The sequence below is a fragment of the Cavia porcellus genome, unplaced genomic scaffold (genome assembly GCF_034190915.1).
Source record: "Cavia porcellus strain 051 isolate PalLab524CR breed Dunkin Hartley unplaced genomic scaffold, mCavPor4.1 scaffold_25, whole genome shotgun sequence".
NCBI lineage: Eukaryota > Metazoa > Chordata > Mammalia > Rodentia > Caviidae > Cavia > Cavia porcellus.
The window spans coordinates 42,504,632-42,526,633 of record NW_026947508.1 but is presented as its reverse complement, the minus strand read 5'-3'; the positions used below and the strand labels follow the sequence as shown (position 1 = coordinate 42,526,633).

Genomic DNA, 22,002 nt, shown 5'->3' with positions numbered 1-22,002 from the left:
GACAGCTACTTTCTCCCATCATACTGGGTGAGCTGTCTATTCTCTCTCCCAGTCTTTGGAGCACCAAACTTCCCATAATTCCAGTGGGTTAGGTGGACAGACAGAGTTATGGAAGCATCTTTGCTGGACTTGCATGGTTGGCAACACTCTACCACTCTGTCCTTGTGCTTTTGCTAGTTTCTGGGACCTGTGCTGTCCCCAAGGCCTAAGGGGTTACCACTATTCTTGGAGGCCCTTACTCTAGACAGCGATAAGCCTGGCATTAATGATGTCCCAAACTCCAAAACCTCATCAGGACCTAAAGCTCAAAGCTTCTTGCTCACGCTGCAACAGTTAAGTCCATAGTCCACTATAAAAAGCTGTAGATAGCAAGTGTGAATTCTTACAAATTTGTCTGATCAAAACACACTTGGACTGACTTCGGAAAGCACACCCGTGACTGGCTCACCCCCGCTCCCAGTCTTAACAGGGCACCAAGTAGTTAAGGCCTATTTTCCTCTGCAAAATGTAGCCCTTGTCTCTTTGACAAGCTTCATGGCCCATGCGCCAGGTGTGTGTGTGTAGAGGGGGCTCAAAACTACTTCCTGCCATCACTGCAAAGACCCAGCTCTGGCCACGTCAAAGCTTGTGGAATGGGAAAAGAAGCCTGTGAGCCTGAACTTAGTACAGGAAAGCAGCTAACCGGAGAGGGAAGAATGACTTCAACATGTCTCCTGGAGACCAAGAAGAGGTAGCAACTGTACTGCCCCCCTGGAAGCCAGAGCTAGACTGACTCACAAAGACTCAGAGCACCAGCCCTCTTCTCTGCTACCCGCACTGCAGGCCAGAGCCATTCCTAGAGGAGCAGGGAAGGATGAATGCTCCCTGTGGGTAGAGGCACCCAGGGAAGGAAAAGGAGGCACCTGGAGGACCAGAACCCATGCCAAGCCTGACCAGACATCCTGCCACAAGAAAGAAGCTTTACTGGGTGGGAGTGGGCTGCCTTGTGGACCACGACAGCCACTGTTTGGCTTGGGGAAAGGGTTTTAAAGGGTTGTTCTTGGGAGGGATCTCTGCGGGTGACCCAGTTGCGAGCAGCAGAATGTGACAGAGTCATCATCAGCTACCCTCCTGGGTAGGGTTGACTTTTGAGGCTGGAACAGTTCTGAAAAGTTTCTTTTCTTGCAACCCAAGCATGAATATGCTCCGGGGGGAGGCTGACCCTTTAGCACTGAGTCAACCATAAAGCCTCAAGAAAGAATTCCACGCTCCATGTCCTTCTATCACAATCCCCATTGCAGAGGGCAAGCCTACCTGCTGTGGGAGAAGTCCTTCCCGCCCTGGAACGAAGTGAGCATCGAGAACCTGGAAGACCCATATCCACTCCTCTGGAGGCCTGCAGGTTGATATAGGTCATGCAGTCTAATTTCGAGTCTTAAAAAATTTAAAGGACAATAAATAGATCTGAAAGATATATATATATATATATATATATATATATATATATATATATCTCCTCGGTCCTAGATAGGTGCACATTTATTGAGTTGTTGCACGCTGATTTATACCTACTTGGTGATGTGGGCTCATTGCACCTCAGAGGACCACTGTGAGAATCTAGGGAGGAGGTTTGGATTGGCTTTAAAATGATAGTTCTCAGCGCAGACATCACTTGATAGAGATCTCAGGGGAGCTCTGCAGCCAAGTCACCTGAAACAGCTCTCCCCTCTTTTGTGAGCCATTCTGGACCTTGGTGCTGGACAGTCCTCGCAGAGGACGAAGTTCAGCCTGAGGGTACCCAGGCTTCCTGCGTGTCTGAAATTGTGAGGCTGCACTGAACTCACCAAGTTCCATATTTCAATGCTATTCAGATCAAATCCTCACTCTTGGCCATTGCTTTCCATCTCCATGGAAGGCACTTTCCATTCATTTTATGCTTAATACACTGTCTAACTTTAAAGTCCTTAAAAAGACTTGCTTCCTTTACTGCTTCTTTTAAACTTAGTGTTAGGAGCAGTGCTGCCTGTAGCCTTGCGGTGGCGCTCTGCACACTGGGGAGCTTTCCTCTCTGTGACACTACATTCACCAGTGCCTCCCTCTCTGCTCCCGCACTGAAAGCTGGTAAAATGCTATCAAATCTCCACTCTCCTTTGGTGCTCGGAACAGCCCTGAGAACAGGCATATGTCACTGAAGCATTTGAGGGAGAAAGAACATGTTGCTCAGAGGACTGGTGAGACTTACAGATGGGCACACAGTCTGCTGAGGTCAGAGCTGGCCCTGGAGCCACGTTTCTGACCTCTGGCACAGTGCCCAGCCCCACAGCAGGGCAAAGGTCTGGTCTGTGTGGCTTGAAGGTCCCCTGCCTCCTGAAAGAGACAATGCTCCTCCCCTCCATTGTCATTCTGGACTTAATCTCTGAATTGTGGTGAATTACACTACCCTCTCTCCCCAACACCCTGCCCTGCTCCATGCCACAATGACATGCTCCTGTGTGGTAACCATTACTATGCTGCGGCCAAGGCCAGAGCTCAGCTGGACCTGTGGTTTGTGCAAAAGGCCCTTCACACTCCCCCCTTGGTTTTTTCACCATTTCCTTCCCGCTCTCTCACCTCTTCCCTTTCCTCACTCTCTCCTCACCTCTCCCCTCCTGCTCCTCTTTTGTTTCTGGCTCTGTATCCCCAGTCTCCCGCAGGTCCTGGGGAAAGCTGCTGTGGGGTTGGCTCTGTGGGCTCTCTGGAACCCCAGCACAGGTCCTGAGCCCAGCAGAAAAGGCATCTCTGGAACAGAAGCTGACCAGCATCAAGGAAGAACCACTCTGGAGAAGCATCTGCAACATCAATGCCATCCTCCTGCTGGCCATCAACATCTTTCTCTGGGGCTATTTTGCATGACTCCACAGACTCAGCTTCAGCCAAAACCAGCTAAACACAGCGCAAGCCCAGTCGGGTGCAGAGACAGGCTCTCTTCCTACCCTGCCCTGAACTGGAGACCATGGAGGCTGAGCATGGCAGAGATCCATGGAGCGTTAATCTGACATGTTCCACAAGTGGAGAATACAAGGCCCAGAGAGAATTCTGGGTCTGCGCAAGGCCACAGAGCAGCGCTCATTCTGGGCCTCCCAACTCGGGATCCTATACCACTACACTGCCTTACGTTCTTACCTCGTAAAGAGCTTCAACCCTCTTCCTGAGTTTATTCAGGAATCTTTACTGTACATGTGACTTGAGGTTAGAAAAATGGAGGATACAAGAAAGATAACAGGAAAAAAATTTGTGAAACTCCAAGTGCACCTTTCTCCTCCACCTCCCCTAACCTCTCTTTCTCTAATTTTCAGCCCCAGGTAATCTATAGCATGAATCTACCAAGGACAGACTTACATTTCCATCGGTGGCTCTGTCAGAGCTGTTAGACCAAAAAGAATGAGGGTCAAGGGTGGCACTGCAGGGTGATGGCAGGTGGCATTTAGAGCAGGCAGCTCTTGGACAAGGCACTCTGATGGGCACTATTTAAACGTTGCTTCTTCCTACCTTCAAACCCAAACCTGTGTCAAGTCTCCATGAGGAATCTAACAGTCCAGTTGAGAGCCATAACTGTGGAAAGGAAGAGGACTCAAAGCCTTGAAGGTCAACCCTGCAGGGTCAACAAGGACAGCTTCAGAGCCACAGCGTGGGGTGCTTTGCCACTCCTTTTGTCACCCAAACCTCTGCCACCCTGGAATACACTGAAACCCATCTAAGTATTGGACAGGAAGGTGCCCAGCCAGGAAGCTGTCCAGTGCCCCAAACTGGGTTAGGGTCCCACTCTTGTTCGCATAGCCCCATGGAACAGCTTCTACAAGGTACTGGTCATACCAGCAGCTGTGTTTTCTCCCCCTAGATGGTGTACTCCAAGGAACAGGCACCAACTACTATGTCCAACTTGACTATGTTTCCCAAAATAATATATACCAATAAATGTTTGTTGAATGAATAAATTGTTCAGTGTCCTTTTGTGTTTTGCACTGTGGCTGGCAGGGCAGACCTAGACCTGCTCAGGAGTCACTGGAAGGTGGAGAAGAAATATCTGAGTGTCAAGTGTCTAAGCTGTCACTACAGCCCGGGCCCTCTGGCAGACCCAGATGGAAATGGTTCTCCATTCCTTGAGCTCAGTGGGCTTGCTCAGTTAAAGGCGCAGGCAGTGGGGCGGGGGGTTCCTATAAGCCTTTTGTTCATTTTCTCCTAATAGAATATGAAAGCTTTGGACCATCACTCAGTGTGGGCTGCGCATATGTTTTAAAGTCACATGTATCTGATGAAGAGAACCCCAGAGCCGCCTATGCTAGTGCGTTCCCTCCATTCCTCTTGGTTCATTGCAGAGCCGCTCTGATGAGGTCTCCCTGGGGAGCAGGCTGATGAGCCCTATGCTTCCCCATCGCCCAAGCTCAGACCTCTGACCCCATGCAGCCTCACCCCACTGGGCCACAGGGACTGCAGGCACCACTGAGCACTCTTCCCTCTTATTGGCCACACTTGCCCATGTCCACCGTTTCCAACCAAGGAACTTGAAAATAACTCAAAGGAATCATTTGACCCCAGATTATGAGCTCACTCTTTACTAAACTGTTTCCTTCTTAAAGGAATAAGTCACAAAACAGGAAGCTGCCTCAGGAAACATGAATTTGCCTCGGAGAAGTGTAGGAAGACTAATATCATGGGTAATTTTAAGAAACCCTCACATTTATCTTATGAAAGAGAATTTCCACATCCGTTTTCTCATTTGGTTTTCCACACCACTCAAAGATGTTAAATACCATACTAATGAAGAAAAGAACCCAGAGGTGAAAGGATTTGCTCAGATGCTGTCACATTGGAGCCCAACTGGTCCTCAAACTCAGACCTCTGACCCCATGCAGCCCCACCCCACTGCATTGCTCATGTGAGCAGCACGCTTTGCTGCTGGATTCAAATGCTTTGCTTTCCCAGCTTAGGGAGTAACATGAAAGTCAACGATAGCTCCAATAGAGCTCAGCCAACAAAGTAAAGCAAGAAACTAAGGAAATGATTGCAAAGCATTGCAGTGAAGACTGAAACTGAAGGAAGAAATACACCTACTTAAGGAAAAAGGAGAAAGAGATGAAGAATTACCTGGTGTAATTGGAGACTAATTCATGAAAAAGAAGTGCACATTAAATTTTGACATTTATTCTATTTTTGAACAGAGTTAAACAAAATGAATTCTAAACCAACAAACAACCAACACCCCAGAAAAACAACAGCAAAACAGTACAAAGCAAGACATGTAGCTGAGAAAAAGCCACTGGGAAAGCCTCTCATGGGACAGTGACAAGGACCAGAAGGAACATCTCAGGCCCCACACTGAGCTGAGGATGAGGCCATGCTTGCAGAAGAGGCTGTGCCTAGAGGTGCTGGATCCCTTCTCCCACACAGCTCCTGGCTTCCTGCCTGCAAATGCATCTTGCAAACAGTCAGACTCCCTCAGAGGTAGTGGCAGCTGGCCCTGAGCTGGATTCAAATGGAGGTGAGTGGGCAGAGGATGCAACCACAGCACAGAGAGCAGGAAAGAGTGGGGTCAGGTCTCCAGACTTTCCAAGATGGACTAAACCTGTAAGTGATGCAGATGAGGGTACACTGACCTGAGGGTGGAGAGAAAGGAAAACACAATCAGAAGAAACAGGAGGAATTCCTTCTATTTCAGTCACCCATCATGGTCCAGGAGGCACAGGGAAAGGACAGAGCTCTTAGCAAAAGCGACCACAGCAACAGGAGTCCACAGGCATTTGCTACTGTAATAGGCCAGTAAGAGGTGCCACGTAGGCACTGCCCTGCTGGAGGTCGGGAGTTTTAGGTGTACTAGGAGCTGGTGAAGCCCAGTGTTCTTCTAGATTGTCCTTGGAAACAGTGTCTCATTTCCTGCACTGCTTCTGTGCCTGTGACTCAGAGGTCCCCTGGCCAGGCTGGGGAAACACAGGGTGCTGCTGCACAGGGAGAGAAGTGGCTCAATGCACCCAGGGAATGGTGTGGTCACACCTGTCCTGGGTCCTGCTGCTGCTCCTCCCTAGGTCCCCCTGTCTCAGTGAGGTGGGATCTTTCCCAGGTCCACAGGTAACTGGGCAAAGTTTTAGTGGTGAGCCCTGCCATGGTCATGGCAGGGTGTCCAGTAAAACACTTCGGTGGGTTTCCTCCTGGACCCTCACTGCACACTTCTCAATGAAGTTCCACAGACGCCCTCTTCCAGCTACAAGCCAGCTTCCACATGTGGAAGGGCTCTGTGGTCATCTAAGAGCACAGCTGAGGCTCTGCACCTCTTCTGTAGAACCAAATCCCTCCTGAACATGTGCTTTCTTTCCTCCTCCAGTTTGCCTGTGTGCACTGCACACTGGGAGTGGGCCCAGCTGGGCCTCAGGGCTTAAGGAGCTCCACATGCCAGGACCTTTGCTGTGTTATCATCCAGGCAAGGAAGGGCACTGCTGACTATGTCACAGGCCAGGAAAACGGCCCTCAAGAGAGAGGGGCTCTGCAGGGATGCAGGGTGCTGCCTTCCCAGTGCAAAGCCAGTCTTGTGCCAGGTGGACAGGGCCCTGCCGGTCAGCACTCAAGAGTCCCCATCACCTGGGCACTTCCTCAGTCCCTTCCTCCAGCAGGTATGTAGAGTCCTCCCCACGGGACCAGGGGCTCTGCCAGGGGTTCTGGGCTGCTGCTGGAGAGAGCCTCTGGGAGCACAGCACAGTGTGAGGACTTAGCTCCACTAGATGTTCACTTAAAATAGAGGGACAGTTCTATTTTATGTTACAATAAAATTTTATTAATGTTTAACAGAAAATAACTACAGATAAATGAAACCAGGAAAAAAAAAACAAAAGGCAACATTTCCAGGGGAGGGAGGGAGACTTGCCATTGAAGTCCTGCAAGGTGAGGTGGTCTAAATTGTCCTGCAATTGTCCTGATCCCTGGTTGGGATCAGCCACTAGAGGGGAGAGAGAGGGAGAGTCAGGTCAGGCTGGCCAGTTTCTGCCTGTCCGGCTCTGCTCACACCATCCCCCATAGCTCCACTCCCGGTCCCTTCCAATGGGCGCCTCTGTGGAAACAGTTGTGGCCCTAGAAGTGGCAGGAGAGCGACAGGACAGAAAATTCCTGGGAGACCACTCTTGTTTGTGCCTTTCCCAAGGTACAGCGGCCCACTTCCTGCCAGAGAAGCCCCAGGCACTGACCCAAAGCAAGACCCCGTCCCAACCCTTGTCCAGCCCCATCGGTGGTCCCATCCTCTTCCTTTGCCCCTGGCCAGTAGCAGCCTCTGGAAACTCCTCCTGATGGAACCAGCATGACTTTGCTGCACTCTCACCACCCACAGTCACTAACCCCAGCCTCCTACTCACCTCTGGAAGGGATCCCTCTTAGCAAACTCTAAGTTAGGCCTAAGTCTGCCCACTTGCAGGATGATGTCTGAATCTGGAAGGTTCAGTAGGGCATAGTCCATGAGCTGCTTGAGGCTGGCCATGTCTGGGCACTGGCAAAAGTCTTCTGGGTACTGGAGAAGCCAGGTCTCCAGGATGGAACTCAGAGCCCTAGGGCAGGTGGGCAGGAGTGTCAAGAGCCTGGCCTCTCCCCTGTCCTAGGCCCCTGTCATAGAGCCTGATGGGAGCACTGTTCGCCATAGCCCACCCTGCCAGCCAGAAGCTGGGCATAGAGGGAAGAGGTGTAGGGACCACATGTGAGTCTTCTGTGTCCCACAACTCCTAGGCAGCCTCCATCCTGCATGCCGAGGTTTCTCTGGGTTGAGAATGGACTGCATGAAGGTGTATCCTCACAGGGACCTGCTGTGCACACAGATGCATCCTCACAAAGACCTACTCTGTCCCCAGACCAACCCTGAGGGCCTCCTTCATGCACAGAACCCTAAGCACAGATGTCTGTTTTGCAGCACCTGGAGGCCCAGCCTCAGATCCAAGCCCTCTAGTGGGAATCAATGAACACTGAGGGACCCTGGTTTTTCTCAGCTCGCCCACACCCCAGTTCCTCTGCAACCCACTTTGGGGACAGGATTCTTCCATCCCTCTTAGCCCAATGGCCTCTCACCTCTTATTCTGCTCGTCCTCCTCAGAGTCCGGGAGGAAGGAGGGGTACCTAGAAGAGACAGCAGAGTGTGACCTTTGAACACTCACTGTCCTGGCCTCCCAGGAGGTCTAGGGGAGTATGAGACTGTGTGATGGCAAAAGAGGCTGGGAAGCCTGAGAGGTCCCTCTGCGCTGCTCCCTGAATGACAGAGAAACCTCAGGAAAGCTACCCGTACACAGTAGGTGCTGTGTAGACATCTGTGCTGTGGGTGATCCAGCCAGTTGTGCCCACATCTCAAGACTGCACCTGGGTGCTGAGACCCGCTTAAAGGTCCCCGCTCTGTGTTCCTCTAGGCAGGAACCTAGGAAAATCAAGTTCCATCTAGACAGTTCCTTCAAGGGGCGGATTGGGGATACCTTACAGATCCAGGACCCCATCTCTTACCCAGAGCCGGACCTAGGTTTACTGTTCTGGGGCCCCACCTATTTGGTTGAATAAACCATGTGAACAGGAGTCCTCTGAGTAAAGCATTATCCTCAGGGAATATTAGGGTGCAAAACGTTTCAGGGGGTCCATCCCCAAGAGCTTCCCAATGGTCCAGGGCCCCATGACTTGGAGGTGGAGCACACCTGAGGAACAGCAGATCTAGCACCTGCTGCGGGGTGGCGAATCTCCTGTAGATGGCCAGGAAGGCAGGCACGAAGAAGGTGTCCCCGCGCAGATGGGCGGGCACCAAGTTGTTCACCAGCTTCTTCAGCATGTCTGGCTCCATGCTCCCCACCTTGCCAGCATCCTCCAGCTTTGGGCTGGACTTCTTTGAGTCCTGAGGTGACAGTGAGAATGGAGTGTTCAGGCTTGGAAACACTAGCCAGCTCTAAAGAGCTCAGCCCCCATGTGGATCAGCTGCCAAAGGCGTTTCACACCCACTCACGCACACTGCCCCACACACCAAGGAGGCAGGCAGGGTTCTGGGCTCACCCAGCTGACTCTGACCTGTTGGGGACTCTCCTGTGTCATGTTGGGGGTTCTGGGGTCGGGGTGCTCCAGGCTCTGGGGCTGACGACTGCCTGAGCCTTTCAGCCTTCGAATAAGACCCTGTTTCCACCAACTCTTGTGGCCTGAGCCTTCGCGTTTTGGGAAACAGCAAGAAAACATCCTCCTGGTTGTTGAGTCTCTCTACCAGTAACTGTAGGCATCCAGCCTTGAGAGTTCTAGGTTCTGTTAGGCGCATTGTCAAAGAAGTGAGGTCACTTCCTAGTGTTCCCCTCCCCTACCTGCTTCTCCCATGTCCCCTACAAAAGATGGATGACCCTTCCCAACCTGCTAGTTGCCAAACTGGAAACACTCAAACTCAACACATCCTGCACTATTATCCTTGTGTAGACCCTGGCTTCTCTTGGGTAGAGACAGCTCTTAAAGAACCAGGCCCTCCTTCTTTGTAGTGAAGAAGGGGCTGTGGTGCTCAGGCCACTGATTAGAATTCTTTTCTGGTGAAGGTTTCAGCTAAAGGCCAGTGTGATGTTTAGGTCTCTGGTAAGGTGCAGAGTGAGGATCAAGGCATGTCCTTGAAGTAGGGTTGAACACCTATCACATCAGGTTGGTGTAGGAAACTAGCACCTGGTTAGGTTGACATCTATTATGTATAGTTCAGAGTTAGGATCCTGTGTCATGTGTGATTCATAGGGCTAGATATATTAGGTTTTGTTCCCTGCTAATTTTACTGCTAGTGTTTTTGTTAGTGGCCATGTCATATATTTTTTAATCACCAAGCACATTGTGAAGAAAATTTTATTGGAGTATGAGGAAATGTAATGTTAGGATTTTTAGGGACAGGTGCTGAGGATGTAAGTGGCAGGGTTATTTTAAGGATTCAGGTGAGTTTTGGTGATAGGGTAAGAGTGAGTGTTGGGTTTAGAGTTAGTTCAAGAGTTAGAATGATGATTAGGATTAGGGTTAGTGTTAGGCTTTAAGAGCATCATCATAGTGTTCAGGATTCAGGTTTAGGTTACCATTGTTGTTAGTAGTTAGGGTTAAGGTTAGGTTAGAGTATTAGAGTTAGAGTCTATTTTCGGTTGGGCTTCAGGTTAGGGTAAGTGTTAGGTTTGAGCCTGTCCTTGGAATTTGTGTGTAATTTCAGTCAGTGTTGGTTTTGAGATTGGGGTTAGTGTTAAGTTTTGGGATTAGGAGCAAATTTTGGGGGTTAGAGTTTGCAAATATGTTTGGGGTTTAGGTTTTGCATGAGTGTGGCAGGTCTAAGGATTAAAGTGAGCATAAGGATTATGATGAGGATCAAGGTTAGGATGAGGATTAGATTGTATTTATGATTTAGGGTAAGGATTTAGAGTTAGATTCAGGGTTAATTGTAAGGTTAGATTAATGATTAGCTTTTTCTTTTGAGATATGCTTAGAGTTAACATTACAGTTGGGGTTTTGTTAGAATTAGTGTTTTGAGTCTGCTTCAATGTTTAGGTTTAAGGTTAAGTTTAGAATAATGATCAGGGTTAGCTTTATGCTAGAGGGACAAGGTCAAACTTTACCTTTAAATTTAAGTTTAAGATTATATTAATTGGTTAGTATAAGGATTAAGATTAGCATATCGATTAGCATATCAGGTAATCCTAGATATAGTAGTGAATTTGGCAGTGTACTTTCTTTACAATTAAAAAAAAAAAAACTTTGAGGGGCTGGGGATTTAGCTCCATGGAATAAGCGCCTGCCTTGTAAGCAGACAGTCATGAGTTCGATCCCCAGTACAGATAAAAAAGGAAAAAAGACAAAAAAAAAAAACCTGGAAAAAGTTTGACACTGGTTCTTGTAGAAGACTACATGGATTCACCACCTTGCGTACCGAACAATCACAACAATATTAGTTAAATCAAGTCTTATTTCCATATACTGTTATGTACAGAGCCGGCTATGGTATTGCCTTCACTCTTCAGTTGCCTTTCAGCAGTGCAAATAAGGACAGCTGAACTGATAAGTAATCTTTGAAGTCTGCTTGACAGTGTCCTGTTTTCTAAAATAGTGCTCTCTGTAAAAGATCTGAGCACAGCAGGATGGCAGAGCCACTCAGTTCCAGGAATGTCAACTGGGTGGGAGCCTCAAAGTAAGAGATTATGTGTCTCCGGGGTATAAATGTTTATTTATCAGAAACAGAAGCACCAGCCTCCTGAATTCATTCATATGCTGTCCCCATTAAGTTATACAGACTGGTCTTTCTGCTTATCACCTTGCATATTGCAAAGATTTGTTTTGTCTACCCCTTCTTCACAAGATAATAAGTTCTGGGAGAGGCCTTGCATCAAGGCCTTTGCACATCCACATTGAGTTGGATTTAGGACCCCTTGACTGCCCTTATCTTTGCATATGTGTTGGTGTCATCACTCTAGCTGTGGGTTGCATTGGAAGTGGTTGATTGAATTAACTTGCCAAAATGCCAATGTCTGAATAGGATTACAAATATAACTTTTTAGATTGAGAGGAAGACTGGAAAAGGATTACAATATTTGATATTGAGATTACATTAGGTTTTTACATGATTTCCTGGTAAAATCCTTATTTAGTTTCATTTTTATTGATATTCATTTTAAGATTTGTAATTTCCTTCTTCTACTAGTGTTGAATTTGGAGGGTGCTTGTGTTTTTAGGACGGTAAATCCTATGTTATCTATTTCAGATGATTTATTTATTCAGTGTGAGCTTTAACAGTCATGAAATTCCCTCTTTCAGTGGTTTTCATTGTGTCCCTTAAGCTTGGAAAGTTGTGCTCCCATTGTCATTTGACTGTGGGAATTTTAAAGGTTTTTCCCTGGCATTTTCTTGGACTGCTTGATTGTTCAAGAGTGTATCGATTAATCTTCATATACTTGCATCATATCTGTGGTTAACTTTGTTGTTAACTTCTGGTTTTATTCAGGTGTGATCCATTAACATTCAGGGTGTTTTTGCAATTTATTTGTGTTGATTTTACTATGTTTTATGGTCATAGATGTTTATACCAGAAAGTTCATTGTGCTTCTGAGAAAAATGTGTATTCTACTTTTGGGTAAAACACTGTAGATATGTGCCAAGTCCCTTTGTTTCATGGCACCAAGGTGAGTTGGTATTTTGTTTTGGGAGCAGTTGAAAGTGAAAATTGAACAGGCATGCAGGGCTGCCACATGGCCTGCCCAATCTGAGATCAAAGAGATGCTTCAAAGGGTAAGATAAGGTCACAGCTGAGGACACCTGGCTCCACCTCCAATTCACTAAAGACTGTAGCTGCAGGCATTTCACTCCTGTACTGAAATGCAACATGGGGAGCTTCTCATAAAATAGTTATCTTAATTTAAACAAAATTTATTATTTGGTAACGTCCTTAAACCACTCCCAAGTTCTGTTCAGTTTCCTGGGTTTTCACTCTAAACTCCTTCATTAGGTACTAATTAAATATGCCTGTCCAGAGACATTCCTTGTCTTAGCCAGCAGAGTCTCAAGCACTGCAGAGGGCTTTGCTCCTCCTGGAGCCCTAAAATCATACCACTTATGTCATTTATTTAAGCCTGCACAGTAGACTTTTTTGGGAGTTTGAGGAACTAGGCCAGATCCCTGCTAGGCATTGTCTCCTTTCTCCATTTTCCTTATGCTGCTGTGCTCAGCACCAAAATGAGTGAATGTGGCCATGTGACTCCAAGACTTTTAAATGGTTGCTGTGTGCCAGATTCGACTCCAGGACTTTGCTGTCTGAGATAATTCAGATTCTAGGGGAATAATAATTGTGGTATTTAGGACCCTGTGCCTCAACTGCGTCCTAGCTTCCCATTTTGCAGGGTGACCTGAGTATCCTGCTTAACCTCTCCACATTTCTTCCCCGTTTCTCTGCTTTTATGATTATGATTTGTCCATCAAAAATGATGCCAATGTCACATTCTGCACAGCTCTCAATGTTCTGGGGGCAAGGATGTGAAAGGATGGAGAAATAAATATAAGAGACAATGTATAGAAAGCTAAAGTCAGGTGGAGCCCTCTCTTTGGATAGGAGACAAGGAACTGCTCAACCATTGCGATGCGTTTATGCATGTATTTGTCCTGAGGCACCCCTTTGCTTAACTAGCTTGCCTCTCATGCCCCATGTTCTCGGGACTGAAATACCTTTTTGCCTGGTAGACTCCATGTCTTCAGGGCATTCTTTGGGTGCTTTGTGCTCTCAGCTCCACATGTATGAACTATCACTAGCCCAGCTACTCCTGACATCTCCCCTTTTCTGCTTTTGTAGTTGCCGTCAGTATGTGTTCACTAGAAGTTGGAGGAACTGTGTTTGGAGGACTCTGCTGAACTGTTTTTTCTTTATGGTGACACTTATCCAAGGGATGTTTAAAAGCAAGTCAAAGTGAGATATGTATTCATTAAAATTATTTTCTTGCTATTTGTCAAGGCCAGAATTGCCTTAATACCATGTACAGCACCTCTTAGTACTTCTATAAGTGTCAGTTTTCTGAGGAATCATGTCCGTTGCTTGAGCAAGTTGTTTCTATGACAGCTTAGGAGATTCTTCTCTCCTGGTGTCTCTCCGTAGGCACAGTATACACCATTGATCACTTTCCCCTGTGGGGCCTCAAACTCCTTGAAGACCAGAGTCTCATTGAGATGTCCCAGCAGAGGGACCTCACTGATATCCAAGGGCTCAAGCCAAAATATTGGCTATCTTCTTAGCCCATGTATCCTTCTCAAGTTTTGGCCTTCAACCCTCAGTTGTTGAACATGCAGAAGAGAAGATGGTGATATAACATTGTAATAGGTTCAGTGAGGTTAATATCATACAAAATAGAACTACTGTTTTCTATCAATTATGGATGCCCTAGTATTTAAATTGTTACAGAATATTAACAGATAGCAGTCACATATTTTACACAGAAATTTAAAAATCAAAAGTCATAAATAATCTTGCAGTATCACAATCATGATGACACTTTGTAATACACTTAAGTTTTCATTTTGACATAGTACAACATTTTTAGTCAATCACCTCTTGCACATGAGAAGCTTTTTTTTAAACCTAATTTGCTGTCCCTTTGTGGGACGTCATCACACAAATTTTGGTAATGGTAGATGTATGAATCTGAAACAAAAAATCTATCACTAACCAGTCCCAATTCCATGCTTTGGAAGATCTGTGCATTTGCCGGCAAGAAGACCTTCAATATACTTTCAACATGGCTTTGTTCTGTCTTGTTTTGTTAGATTTTATCCTGTCACATGGTAGGACCAGCAATTTTTAATGTAATGGGATATATTATGGAATCATGGTTTCCTATTATATTGCTTTGATGTCTTATAGTGTTTTAATCCATTGGTTTGATTGGTTTTATTCTGCTTTTTTATTTTATTATGTGTGGTGTTATAAACAGCTAATTTGAAGAAAACAGACATTATGATAGCCATTGATGATTTACTATCATCTTGTTTTGAAGTCCTACCGTGCTTTTGTTCTTGTTTTGATTGCTTCTATCCTGTTGTGTTTTATTTCATTTTATTAAATGTGATGGTATAGACAATTTTTTACAGAAAATAAGATGTTATATAGCCATTGTTAATTTTCTGTTATTTGGCTTTGAAGTTCTGTGCTTTCACTCTCTCAAATGGTTTTATATTATTTTGTTATGTTTGGTATTAATGTGAGTGAAGATATGCTCAAGTATTTCCAAGAAAAGAGACATTATGCTAGCTATTGTTGATGTCCAGTTGTCTTGTTGTGAAGTTCTGTGTTGATTGCATTGTTCTGTTCTCATTTGCTCTGTTCTGTTTGCTTTTTTAATATTCTCTTTAAAATAATACATTTTTTGAAAAAGAAAAGAATAGCAACTTTGGTCTCTGTGAAATGAATTACTCTAGTCCAAGCTAAGTTAGACCACTAATTGCATTGTGCCACATGCCAGGACCCTGTCAGCTGGCCTTAATAATCCTACCTGGAGAGTGGGTAGCATCTTGAGACTTTAGAGCAAATAACTCTCTTTTCTTACTGCAAATAAAGAACTGTCCCAAATATCTTTTACTCTTCTGCTAAGAAGTAACTTACAAAAGGGAAAAAAAATGCACTGATCCTCAAGTGTCAGTATTTTCTAAGAAACAAATCAGAGTGACCTCACGTAGCTTTGCAGAGAGATATTGGCCTTTGTAGTCTGAACTGGTTCATTAGAAAAACAGGTTAAGACTAACATGGTGACTCTGAAACAGAGTTACATACATGTTTCTGACCTTTGATTCCCTAAACACCTAGAATACTATAGAAGCACTGGGCTTCTGTCTATAGAATACAATGAATGGCCAAAATGAACCAAACTGTAACAAACAGTAACAGGCCAAACTGTAACCCAGAAACAGGCTCTTTGAAGGGAGTAAGGCACAAGATTCAATATATCTTGGTACAGAAAGACAGAGCACAGAAAGCCCATTTTTGGGGAACAAAGAGAAGAGGAGGGTTTGTAGGGTAGGTAAGGACACAAGTTTAGCTATTGTTGAAGGGTGTCTGGACAGGGATGTGGTATGAGGATGTCTGAGCAACTATCAGTGGTCAGATTCTTAAAGCCTCTTGTGCATCAGTGGTGAATCTTCTCAGAGTTTCTGATGCAAATATATGGATGTTATCAGATGTGCTGGCACTGGAAAGATTGTGTGCTCTACCTTATCTCTGCTTTACAGCATTCTGTCCTGGATATTTGATGGTAGCATTGGTGGTAGGTTGTGGTTTTGCTGGGAACAATCTGGGTGTTGAAAAACAGCTTGGGTGCTGGGAAAGCCATGTCCCCATCAAGCGTGACACAGTTGAGCCACATCTTGCTAAGTACAGCTTGCAAAGGGATATCATGAGTCGGGCTTGTCCATGTCCCAGTAATTCTCAGCTGATAAATTTTACCTTCCACTTCAGAACTGTATTCTCTGTTACTCATGGTTTATATCCATTTTTAGAATTCTATCATTAGAGGATTTGTAGGGACACATAACTTTTTAGCAGCAGCAGCCTGTAGTGGATTGGTAAATAGTGGTCAGCTTAAACAGCAGCTGAACTGAATCAGGAAGGTGCTAAGAGTGGATGGCCCACTTGAGGACTGTTGTCAGCACAAAAACGAGACCTGAAGAGAAAGATTAGCACCACGGGTTTTCCAAAGTGTTGCTGTTGTTGTTGTTTAGAACCATAAGTCCTGCTGGAGAAGCTTGTCATGATGGCTCCCCTGACGTGACTTTGGCTACCATCATCAGAGGAGGTCTGGACTTGTCCCTGAGAATGGCTGCAGTTCATGTTGGTGGAGCTCTGGGCCTTACTTTGAACATTGCTTCCTGGCCCCAGAGGGGAAGATGTGTGCTGCTTAATCTTAGGAGCAGTCTGTCACGCTGGCTTCCTGATATGTACTCAGCTGTTCTCATGGTCAGAGGAGCTCCCGACCCCATCTTCACTATGGGGGGGTGGCTGCCATAGTTTTTGGGAGAGCCCTGGTCCTTACTGTGAACATCACTTCTTGGCTCCACTGCAGAACGCTCCACCTACTGGCAGGGATCCTTCAGCCCGCTGCCATAGACTTTCTAAGCTTCCACTGCTGGCCTTTTCCTTCCCAGTGCAGATCTGTGAAACAGACTTGCATGAGTCATTTTCGGGCTCTAGGTCTTCAGCTGAACTCACGCAGGTTATTGCTGTGGGACCAGGTCCTCAGCTGGATTTTTTAAGTCTTTAGAGATGTGGAAAGTTTTCTTGCACTTTCTATTTGACTACTTGTGTGACTATTACGAATAATACTACAAATTGTGTTTCCTGTAAGTAATTTTTGTCCTTCCAACCTCTGACTACAACACTGCCTAAGTCTTGACAGGTTCTCATTTTTTAAAATTTCACTGTTTATCTAATTTAAATACTTGGAAATTATTTTCCAAATGTTCTTCTCTCGTTGAAAATGAATGTAGTTTAACTTTAAGAAGAAGAAAGTGGAATTTAATCAGGAATATAGAAAAGATGATATTCAGTAATTCTGTGAAAAAAGAAAACTAAATAATATTTCTGTGAAAAAAAAAAAGGAGAAAACTCTTAATGATATTCACAGGGCTAATTTTCAGGACTATAGCTATCAGTTAGAAAACAAACTCCCCAAGTCTTTCCCACAGTCATCGTGATGTCAAAGAAAGACGGGGAAAATAAATATGTGATAAATAACTACCCTGACGAAAGCCTGCCTGGTGATTTGTCATTTATTTATTTCCCATATCATTGCACAGCACGGAACATAGCAGCAACAGAGTCTCCTTGGATTTTATAAGCTGCAAATATACTTGAGTAAATGAGATTCATAGTGTGTAAAATTGCTGTTTTCTTTCTGCACAGATGGTGGTTTAGAATCAGCAAGAGAAGAAGCTCCACTGACAGGCAGCAGGTGGAGGTTCCGGGGAGCAGAGTGTCTCCTCCTTGACTGCAGGGAGGTGCTACTGTGCACTGCTGTGTGAGCACTGCTTGCCGGCAGTGAGGCCACCATTTGAAAGGCCTGAAGGAATGTCTCTATGGATTCCAGAGTGCAAGTGAGTGATCAGGTCTGTATATAACAATTCAGTGCAAGGCTTTTACCTTCTCCTTAAACCTTGATTTAAGGATTCCTTTGGCTTTGACTCCATAATGTCTTAGTAAAGTTTTCACATAGAATAGTAGAGAAATCAGAGGAAAATTACAGTAGTAACAGTGTTTTAATCTTGATGGTCACCATGGCAGGTGTTTCTAGTTATCCACACTTGAAGTCCTGATGACACAGGTAGTCAGTATAACTATTAATTAAAATATTGTTACCAATATTTTAAAATTGTATTTTTAAAAGTAGCATTTCTAAAATAATTTATTGATGTACAGTTGACTGTATTATATTTAAGAGGAATAATTTGTTTTTTATGTATGCGTACACCCATGAAATTATCACAGCAGTCCCTAACAAAGGTACCAATGCCTCCACAATGAATCTTCATGTATATTTGCAAGTGTTCTTTCTTCTCCTTTCTCCTATGCCCAGGCAACCACTTATTTGCTTTCATAAAGATTATTTGCATTTTCTAGAATTTTACATCCATGAAATCATATTGAAAGAATAATTTTTATCTGACTCTTTTAACTCAGTATAATTCTTTTATCTTCATACAGGTTGTGTATAAATTTGGTTTTTATTATTATGTATATTATATTTTGTAGAAAGTCACAACTTGCTTATTGACTTCTTTGGTTCCTGGGTTATTCTGATTATTGCCTTTTATAAATAAAGTTACTATGACTATCCTGGTGCAAATTTTTTGTACTTTTATTAAGATACTCATCATCTGAACATGGTGGTATTGTTGTGGTTTTGTTAGGTGATGAATTGACCCCGTGCATCAACTTATACATGTCTCTGACATTGTGGTAGAGTTATCAGGTTAAATTTAGAATATTCAGTTAAACTTGAATTTCAAATACATCATGAATTTTATTTAATTACCAAGGACTAAACCTAAGGCTTTTTCTTTGAGCTACATCTCCTGCCCTTTTCAGATTTTGTTTTGCTTCAATTTTGAGGCAGGGTCTGGAGAAGTAACTAAATTGCCCAAGCTGGGTTCAAACTTCTTACCTTCTGCCTCAGCCTCCCAGGGAGCTGACATTGTACGCACAAGTCTTCAGGCCCAGCTTGAATACCGTATTACTGTAAATACGTTATTTGTAATATAGGTCTAATAGTTTTACAATTTTTGTTACTTATTTGGAACTTAAATACTCACTATATTTTTATTTGTTATTAGATCTGCTTGCTAGCATTTTGAGAGTTTTCGTGTTTTTTTAAGTCTATTCTGTGCTGATATAACAAAATATCTTCTTATTGGATTTTAATATTTGTAGTAGTATAAACAAAATTTTTTATGGAAAAGGAGATAATATATTAGCCATTGTTCATTTCTGTTATTTGGTTTTGAATGCCCTGTAATACTTTCATTATCTTTAGTGGTTTTACACTAGTTTTTTATGTTTGATACTATTGTATGTGAAGGTATGCTCAATTATTTCAAAGAGACATTATGATAGCTACTGTTAATATTGGATTGTCTTGTCGTGAACTACTGTGTTGCTTACATTGTTCTGATCTGTTTGTTCTGTCCTCTTTTGTCTTAATCTCTTTAAAATATAAAAAGAATCTGAGGCTGAGTGCCCTATTAAGAAAAAAAGCAAAACAAAATACAGAAGTTTAAGAAACAAAAAAGGAAAAGCTCTTAACTCACGGTTCTGGAAGTCTAAGAGTGTGTGACTGATACCTGTTCAGCTATGGTCAGGGCCTCTTGGTAAATGGCATCACATAGTAGGAATGTGTTCAAAAGTGGCCAGAAGAGAGCCAAATGTTCAGAGTAATCTTGCATTACCCAGAAAAACTCACTCTTGTGGTAAATAATGTATTTCCATGAGATCTAACACTTCTTCAAAATCTGTTACTAAATTATTTAAAAAAGATTGTGAATGGAAAGACATTTACCTGCTCATGAGCACAGAGACTGCATGGCAAATCATTTCTTTAAATTCCCACCACCTTTCCATATTGTTATGTAGGAATCAAATTTCAACATGAGTTTTGATGGGGACAAATTACATCCAAAATATATCTGTGTTCATAACTGATCTTGATGCGTTTTCATAAGAGATACTGATCTGTGTTTGGTACTTTTGTCATGACATCCTTGTCCTGATGGCATAAGGGCACTATTGCTCTCATGGAATCTGCTATAAATGTTTCCTCTCTTTCCGATTTTGGAAAGATTGTGTACCAAACTGGTGTTAATCCTTCTTTAGATGTTTAGTGAAAATTGCCAGTGTATTTTTCAGGGCAAGTTTCTGATTATTACTGCAGTTTCTACTAATGTAGGCTTTCGTGTGATTCCTATAGAGTCTGTTTTGGTAGTTTTCATTTTTCCAATCACCTGCCTACTTTAAGTTCTCCAATTTGTTGACGTGTGTCCCAGTTTTTTCATATGAATACAGATCTTAATTTCCACAATAATTTTGGATATCTTTCACATGCTTATTTGGCACCCATATATCCTCTTTAATGATGATTCTGTGAAAGTACATTTTGAGTTTCTTTTTTCTTTCTTCTTTTTCCTTGTATTTCTTTTTATTCTTGATTTAAGGAGTTTTGAAAATCCTTTTTTGGAATATTAATACATAAACATTTTCTAGAATTTGAATCTTTTCTTTCTTTACATGATCTCTTTTGTATAACAGGTTTCCTTTTTATTAAAGTCCAATTTGTTACTTTAAAAAATTTTATGGATTGTTCTTTAAGTGTCATGTCTAAGACCTTTTTGCCTAATCAGTAAGTTTTCTTTTTATATTTTCTCTTAAAAATTTTACACATATACATCTGCATACAATTATTCATTTTGATAGTTTTTAAATCACAAAATTTGTATTCTACTTTTTGTATATGAATATTTAATTTTTCTAGTATTACTTTTCAAAAGACTATTATTTTTAACTTGGATATTTTTACTACACTTGGGCAAAACATTGTCATACTGAGGTCATCTTCTGTCTATTCATTCTGGTTCATTTACATATCTATCTGTCTACCTTTTGCCAATTCCATGTTATTTTGATTATTACAGGTTTATAATAAGTCTTTCTAATCATAGCTTTATAATAAGGATTTCTGATTTTCTAGATTTGTTCTGGCTAGTATAGTCATGAATTCATATGTAAATTTTAGTATACTTTTTTGAGAGCTAAACTTTTCTGGTGTCTAAGACTATTTTGTACAACTACAACAAATCCCACAGACTAGGTAATTTCTAAAGAATAGAAATTTATTTCTGGAGGCTGGAATTCCAACATAGGAAATAAGCTTTCAATTTGTCCCAGTTCAAAATTTAAGAAGAATCAAGATACATCATATACAGATAACATTCGCTGTAATGAATGTTGTCATTGCATTAATTTAAATTGTACCAATAAACTTAAATTTAAAAGCATGCATAGTAATTTTTTCTCTTAATGTCTCTATTAGATTAAGGAGGATTCCTTCGGTTTCTAGTCTTGGGGGACGCCCCAAGGTTCCCCTGAGGAACAGCAGGAGCAACCTGCCTACGCGAACGTAGCTGTGTAATGGCTACACTAGTTCATGGTGAGACTTCATCCTGAAATAATATTGAATTTATTGAATTTTTTTTGTATCAATTGAACTTATAATCAGTTTTTATGTTAGAATATTTACATGTATTGATTTTCCAATGTGGAATTTAATCAAATTCATTTATTCATAATATAGCATCATTCTATATTGTGCTGGATTTAATTTATTAATATTTAGCTTATACTTTTCCCATCTATCTTCATGTGGGTTACCAGACTGATTCTTATTTACTTTCAATGTATTTGTGTAGTTTTAGCTTAAGATTAGCCAAGTCTCATAAAACAAGTTCTAAAGTCTTCCCTGTATTTTACTTTCTGACTACTTTAATTTTTACTAGTGTGTTAGTGAATTACTGGAAGTTCAGTGTACACCAACCTGCATTAAAGTTTCCAGAGAAATCCAGCATAGCAAAAGGGGCTTTCTTTTTTATACATTTCCATAATTTCTATCAGGTTCTTAAAATTAATAACTGGAGAACAATTTCTTTGTACTTTCAGTAAAGAGAAGGAAAAATAACCATTTTGATATATGTCTTTTAAAATAAGCCCTGACTTCAAGGGAAACAAGTTTACCAGAATTAATCAATTACAATTTTCTCTTACCTATTGAAGTTAACTCACCTGGGGAAGGAAAAGATCTTCCTGCCCCTCGCTACGCATCAGCAACCACCCACAAGGTGGAAAACATTGAGAAGCACTCATGAATTTCACTACCCAAGAGCACAGGCTCCCTAAAATACTAAAACTTACTGAGAAAATCACAGGGTGCTTCTCGTTCCAACACATTTTATCACCACATCACTTCCTTTTCAGATTTCCCTTTA

The 22,002-nt window shown here is 42.9% G+C and overlaps 1 protein-coding gene across 4 annotated transcripts in view; it reads left to right on the top strand.

The window, feature by feature from the left end:
• LOC100722476 (sodium/glucose cotransporter 4) overlaps positions 1 to 21,328 on the top strand; it is a 35,448-nt gene extending 14,120 nt beyond the window's left edge. Inside the window, exons 12-13 of one of the 4 annotated variants that reach the window (XR_010043173.1) lie at positions 17,378 to 17,580; positions 21,054 to 21,328. Coding sequence is in view for 3 of the 4 variants with exons in the window: in XM_004999167.3 (XP_004999224.1) it covers positions 2,663 to 2,871 (209 nt within the window). In the remaining variant the exon portion in view is untranslated. Of the gene's footprint in view, positions 1 to 2,662; positions 3,954 to 5,177; positions 5,919 to 17,377; positions 18,298 to 21,053 lie in introns of those variants that run through there. The other 3 variants (XM_013144298.3, XM_063236442.1, XM_004999167.3) reach the window with 3 other exon arrangements.
• The last annotated feature ends 674 nt before the right edge of the window (positions 21,329 to 22,002 follow it).